Source organism: Nothobranchius furzeri, chromosome 10 (genome assembly GCF_043380555.1).
Source record: "Nothobranchius furzeri strain GRZ-AD chromosome 10, NfurGRZ-RIMD1, whole genome shotgun sequence".
NCBI lineage: Eukaryota > Metazoa > Chordata > Actinopteri > Cyprinodontiformes > Nothobranchiidae > Nothobranchius > Nothobranchius furzeri.
The window spans coordinates 32,054,129-32,061,327 of record NC_091750.1 but is presented as its reverse complement, the minus strand read 5'-3'; the positions used below and the strand labels follow the sequence as shown (position 1 = coordinate 32,061,327).

General features: G+C 47.7%; 1 protein-coding gene across 1 annotated transcript in view; it reads left to right on the top strand.

Annotated features, from left to right (window-relative positions):
* The first annotated feature begins 24 nt into the window (after window positions 1-24).
* Window positions 25-7,199, top strand: part of LOC107390564 (troponin C, slow skeletal and cardiac muscles) — an 11,321-nt gene continuing 4,146 nt past the window's right edge. Inside the window, exons 1-2 of the mRNA XM_015967365.3 lie at window positions 25-208; window positions 833-863. Coding sequence (XP_015822851.1) covers window positions 185-208; window positions 833-863 — 55 coding nt within the window. The 5' untranslated portion in view covers window positions 25-184. The remainder of the gene's footprint in view (window positions 209-832; window positions 864-7,199) is intronic.

Here is a 7,199-nt window from a genome sequence, read left to right as displayed (position 1 = left end):
ATCTTCTGTTGTTCCCATTTATAGGAGCCTCTCTATCTCACCGCCACCCTTCTCTCCATCGTTTTACCAAGCAAACTGAGACAGAAGCTATTTCAGTGGCTGCTGGCTGACCAACAAAGGCTGTTGTTGGTGCTCGTCCTTCTGAGTGCAGACCGACGGCAGAGTCCCAGACAGACCGGCAGGCATGGATGACGTGTATAAAGCAGCGGTGAGTAGCTACTTCCTCTCCTGACTTAAGTTCACTTTCAGTAGAGGACAAACTTTTGTTGTGAGCTTTGTGAGGGTTACGAAACATCTAAAGACGATATAATCATTGCAGCTGATCTAACAGGTGAGTCTGTTTAAATCAAACGATCATTAATCTTCAATTTAAATCTACAGAAAGTAAAAATATTTTATTTTTAGTTCTTTCTAAATGTAATAAATATGTGCTCTGAACTTTTCACAACAAAGGCTCTACGTAAAAACACTGTCAGTGTCTAAATGGGGCATTTGTTCCAGTTCCTCTTACAGTTCTGACTGGAACGGGCCATTCATGGCTGAAGGTTAAACCCTTAAATAATAATTATTTCAGTCACACATGGCTGTAAAACACGGGGAGAGCAGCTGAATTTGGTCAGATTAGGTGGTGTTTCTGCCAGACAATGAACAGCTGGGCAGACAGCTGAGCTCTCCAGATCCCAACAAGAATAGAAAGTGGAGCGAGCAGGCTCACGTTACAGAGCAGCTAAACTAGAAACAGAACAGGACGGAGGTGCCCCTTCAGCCATGGTGGTAAAGGTTTGTGTGGAAAGCACAGGGGCAGGAATCACTGGCTGTTTTTACCCCACAGGTAGAGAATCTGACTGAGGAGCAGAAAAATGGTGAGAAAACTCCAACTTCTCTGCTTAAACACATAATACACATTACAGACAGCAGCTCTAACAATACCAGTACAGTGTACGCCGCCCCACTGGAGACGACAAGTATCCACGATCTAAAGGAAAACCAGCACACGTGGCATGAAAACATTTATTCTTCACTGGAAATCTAAACAATCTTAAATATTGAGAGAAAACTGACCTGATGCCATCTGCAGGAACAACAGGTTTTTATTCTGATATCTGGAGCTCAGTCTTCTGTCAGGTAGTAGAAATCTTACCTAGGGCAGCTTGTCCAGTCACTGAGTTCCTGTCATGTTTGAAGCTAGTTTCTTGACCCAACACACAGAGAATCACCAGCTCCAGACACGGGTGAGTTAGAATACCAACATACAGGTTTATGAACAGGCAGCACCGTCACAAGGAGGTGAGAGATGCAGCACATAGCTGATCCCTACAAGCCATCTGTAAGCAGACACAAGTTAGAATGTGGCCAGCAGTGATGAACATGGAATAACCTGGAGCTTACACTTTCCATATCTAGAGGGAGGCTTGGGAGGGCAGGGACATCTGGTCTGAGGGCAGGGACCAGGCCAAAGAGAGATCCAGGAAGCTCAGGAGAGAAACGTTTTCACAGGCGGTGTTGGTCCCAGCTGAGGGCAGGGGAGCAGGTCGTCCAGGTGGTGATATAAATGGTTACGGCTGGAGAGCTGAGTGTTGAGTAATCCTGGAGACAAGAACAAAACGGAGTTATCTGTAGAGGCTTGAAAGAAAACAAGAGATCTCTGACGAGACTCCAGAACTGGCAAACTTTACTACCCAAGGTGAGTAATCACCAGGTGAGATGTGGTTGTCTCACTCCTTCCTTTTAGCCAGGTCGGCTGATGGGAGATCACTCATTTGCCCGATCTTCAGCAAGGTGTAGGCAGAAGAGGTGTCTGAGACAATCCACCACATAGCTGCAGGCTGAAGATGCTGGCAGGGAAAGCTTACGCCTGGAACACACCAGACGTCGAAGCGCCGCCGCCAAGGCCCCCGCCGCGCAGCAACCCTTTTGGCGTGAGCTCTAATTTTTTTTCATGAGCCGCATCAATTCTGGCAGGAAGTGAAACCAAAACATAAAAGGCAGGCTGGTAAATTTTACAAAATAAAATAAAATGTTCTGAATAAAACACCACGATTGATAAATGTGGTCATTTTTGTGTATCTAAACAGACTAAAGAGATGAAAATGAACACACACACACACACACACACAGGGTGGGGTGGGGGTGGTTGGAAGACAGTAGGCGTGAGCAGAAGTGCTCGTTGGAAATTCTCGCCTGATGTGAACAGAGTAGCGGACAGCGCAGGAAATTCGTGAGCGATCCACTTCGCAGCGGGTGTGTTCTGGGCGTAATGTGGGATGTCACAACCAAGTGGCTGGCGTCGTGTGCAGCAGTGAACCTCTACTGGTGGCCACAGCTACATGTATAATTGTTATTTTTACAACTAGTTATGTGTAGTTTAACATGTAGCATGCTGTGAATCAGTTGTGTGTACTTCCACCAGGTGACTTCCTGTTCATGTCAGAGGTTGCTGGACTGGTTAGGCCTTACGCCCGTAACACACCAGCTGTGAAGCGCCGCGAAGTGGATCTCTCACGAAATCCATGCGCTGTCCGCACCTCCGCTGTTCACGTCAAGAGAGAATTTCCAACGAGCGCTTCTGCTCACGCCTGCTGTTTTCCAACACCCCCCACCCCTCCCCGAGGTGTGTGTGTGTGTGTGTTCACTTTAATCCCTCTAGTCTGTTTAGATACACATACATGATCACATTTATCGATCGCGGTGTATTATTTTGAATTTTTTCCTTTATTTTGTGCATTTACAGGGCTGACTCTTCTGTTTTGGTTTCACGTCCTTCCAGAATTGATGCAATTCACTAAAAAATTAGAGCTCTTGCCAAAATGATTGCTGCATGGCGCGAGCCTTCGTGGCGCTTCACAGCTGATGTGACCGACAGCGTAGGTTATCAAGGGCGCCGTTCCACGGCACTTTGCGCTTCCGCGTCTGGTGTGTTTTGGGTGTTACACGCCGGGGACCTGGGTTAACATCCAGGCAGGGACATAAGAGTCTTCTATGGAAAAGTTTCTTATTCCACTAAAGATATTTTATTACAGCGATGATACATTTTATTTTACAGTAATTCGGTAATGAAACTGTCAAAACAGTTTAAATGGAAAACAAAGCATTTTTAAATATCAATAAATGAAGATACAACAATACTTCAACTTTGTTTTAGAAGAGCATCTGGCCCTCACAGTGTCTGCTGGAAAGAATTCGGCCCTTGAACAACTTTTGTGCAAGAACATCTGTGCAGAGCATGGACTGGAAGCCCCCAGGTCAAAGTGGGTAACACCCCCTAAGATAGTTGAGAACAAGAGAGCCAAGCTCCTGTGGGACTTCCAGATCCAGACTGACAAAATGGTGATGGCAAATCAACCAGACATTGTGGCGCTGGACAAACAACAGCAGCCGTTGTGGTTGATGTGTCATTTTTTGAAAAACAGCTACACAACATGGTCAGAATAGCATCAAACTTGGTCTGTGTCATCACACCACCAGTGTGGTAAAGATAGTGTATCCCCTAGTTATGAGATGTGTATTTAATGGTGGGCTCAGAGGAGATGCTGAGTCAGGGTGAGGTGCAGACGACGAGACCGTTCGCGGTTTCTGGTGTCGGGGTGGTCAACATTTCTGTTCATCGGACGTGCACAGGTGCCCCGGGCTGCCGGCCAGGCCGGAGCGGTGCGTAGCTGCAAGGGCCAAATGACGCGAATAGAACCCCGTTTAGGCATGCACAGATGCCTGAGTGAGGTGGCTTAAGATTCCTGACAGAAGGTTTGGTGTGAGAAGCAAGCTGACCAGGAGAGTCTCTGACTTTGGGAACCAGCTTGTCTGGGGCACAGATGAGGATCTCAGTCTTATCTTCATTCAGCTGAAGAAAGCTCCCACCATCCAGGTTTTGATAGAGTCTAAGCAGGTGTGTAACAGCTGCAGCTTAGACATCTCATGGGGCTTAAAGGAGATGTACAGTTGGATGTCATCTGCATAAAGATGGTAGGAGATTCCTTTGAAGGAGCTCAGGATGTGCTGAAGAGGAAGCAGATAGAGGAGGAAGAGCAGAGGCCCCAGCACAGAACCTTGTGGGACACCATGGGTAAGAGAGGTGGTGGAGGACCTAAACTTGGAGACGGCCACAGAAAAGGAGCGCTCAGAGCAGATCCTGATATGCCTACCCAGTCTCTCAGCCTCTCCAGCAGCAGGTGATGGTCAACAGTGTCAAAGGCTGCAGTCAGGTCCAGCAGGACCAGAACAGAACCGTCCCCTGCATCACTGTGAGTCAGAAGGTCATTAGAGACCCTAAGAAGAGCTGTTTCAGTAGAATGAGCTCTACGAAAACCTGACTGGAAGCTATCATAGATGTTCTGTTCATCAAGAGCAGCTGTGAGTTGTTTAGCCACAACCTTTTCCAAGATCTTGGAGATGAACGGAAGTTTAGAGATGGGTCTGAAGCTGCTATGGAGAGAGGGGTCGAGACTCTGTTTTTTAAGAAGCGGGTGGATTACAGCGTTCTTAAAGTAAGCAGGGACCTGACCAGAGACCAGAGAAGCATTAATTATAGAGAGCACGCTGGGACCGATGGACTGAAAAGCACTTTTAAACAAAGATGAGGGTAAGATGTGGAGGGGGCATGCAGAGGTCTTCATAGAGTTAACTAGTTTGGTTAACTCAGGCAAAGAAACAGGAGCAAAGCTATCTAGGATGATGGGCCTGGTTGGAGTCGGGAGAGGCGGCGATAAGGCTGAAGGAGAGATGCTAGATCTAACCTTATTGACTTTGTCCACAAAGAAAGACAGAAAGTTCTCACAGTCTGCAACAGAGTGGATGGAGGCTGTAGGAGAGGCAGGAGAGACGATGCTGCTGATGGTGTTAAACAGCACCTTGGGGTTCCCTTTGCTCTGGGACACCAGGTTGGAGAAATAGGAAACCCTAGCGTCTCTGACTGCAGAGTTAAAGGATGTCAGAAGATCCTTTAGGTGCAGCAGATGGACGTGGAGATGGGTCTTCTTCCACAAACGCTCAATTTTTCTGCATTGGCGCTTCAGGCTGCGAAGGCTGTCCTTAAACCAGGGAGTAGGGTTCACTGCAGGAACTGATCTGGTTCTGACAGGACAGATGTTGTCCAGAATGGAGAGGCAGTGCTCGTTAAACTGAGAAGTTAAGGAATCTGGGTCGTTATCAGAAGAACAGGGTGGATCAAAGGCAGCAGAAAAATTGCTAGCTGTGCTCTCATTAAGAAAACGAGAACTAACCATACGGCGAGCAGGAGGTGGGGACGCAGAAACTGACAAGTTAAAGAAAATGCAATGGTGATCTGAAAAATAAACGTCCTCAGGACAAACACTGTCAGCATTTAGACTCAGGGTAAAAACAAGGTCTAGAGTGTGCCCCCTGGTGTGTGTGGGGCCAGAAGCATGCTGGGTAAAGCTGAAGGAGTCCATAAGGCTGGAGAAATTCATGGCAAAGAGATCGGAGGGATCATCAACGTGGATGTTAAAGTCACCAACAATCACCAGTCTGGACAGCTTCACAGTGGAGGATAGAAAGTCACTAAACTCCTGAAGGAAAGAACCGTTTGGACCAGGTGGACGATAGACCACAGCACAGTAGAACGGGTCCTTACGCCCGACTTTAATCAGCTGCAGTTCAAAGGAAGCAAAGTGACCAGAGGTTGTAGAGCTACATGGAAGATGGTCTCTGAAAACAGAGTTTGGAGACTCTAAACCACTTTATTTTATTAATTTGCTGTGTCCTCATAATCTTGTGCCAAACACACACACACACACACACACACACACACACACACTGATATTTTCTTTTCCCGTTCCCACACTGATCGGCAGCTCTGTGCTACGGACAGAAGTTTACTCAACAGCATCCAGCATGAAAATGAATCGTGCATGGGCAGCATCCCAAATAGGGAGTTCCAGACCGTCCTCTCCCCGGTCACCTCCACCAGGTCCTCCGGCAGGACCCCAAGGCGTTCCTGGGCCAGATCAGAGATGTACTTTCTCCAACGTGTCTTGGGTCGAGCAGGGGACCTCCTGCTGGCAGGACATGCCTGAAACACCTCCCTGGGGAGGCGTCCAGGAGGCATCCCAACAAGATAACCAAACCACCTCAATTGACTCCTCTTGATATGGAGGAGTAGCGGCTCTACTCCGAGTCTCTCCTGAATGTCTGATCTCCACACCCTATCCCTAAGGCTGAGCCCAGCCACCCTGCAGAGAAAACTCATTTTGGCCGCTTGTATCCGCCATCTTGTTCATTTAGTCATTACCCAAAGCTCATGACCATAGGTGAGGACTGGGCGGTAGCTCGACTGGTAAATCCAGAGCCTTGCTTTCCAGCTCAGCTCCTTCTTCACCACAACAGACCAGTTCAGCATCCGCATCACTGCAGATGCTGCCCCAATCCACCTGTCGATCTCCTGCTCCCTCCTTCCCTCACTCGTGAACAAGACCCTGAGATACTTGAACTCCTCCACTTGAGGCACGACCTTTCTCCCAACCTGGAGTTGGCAAGCCGCCCATTTCTGGTCGAGAACATGGTCTCAGACTTGGAGGTGCTGATCCTCATCCCAGCCGCTTCACGACTATGAACCTCCCCATAGGGCTGTCGCGATTGAGGAATTCCCCCTGCGGCGAGTCAGGGCAGCTCAGTATTGCGGTATGCGATATTATTGCACCCCGTTTTTATTTATTTACTTAGCAAATTCGTTTGTTAATTACTAAACTCTTGGCAATATTTCCTTTGAAACATTGTGCTTACACATTTAAAACATGTTAGAAAACTACATGGCCGTTTTTAACACTTTACTGAATGCAGATCGAAGGGCAGTAACGGCATTCTCTGACTGAACTTAAAAACAACATTCAGGAGGTTTAACTTTGAAATGCAAATTTGGCAGCAACATCTAACAGAAATAAAAAAAATGCCCTACTATCTCCTCGATCAGCGCGGACTTTACCTCTCAGCATGCGCTGTCGCGAGATTTAATCAAGTGCAGTAATTGCGGTGGCACGTCATGCAGCACGGTGGGTTTCTTAATATCGCGATATATTGTTCTTGCGATTATTGCGACAGCCCTACCTCCCCAGCAAGAGCTGAAGGTCAGAGCCTGATGAAGCTAGAAGGACCACATCATCCACACAAAGCAGAGATGAGATTCTCCTGCCACCAAACTCCACACCCTCAACACCACGGCTGCGCCTAGAAATCCTGTCCATAAACGT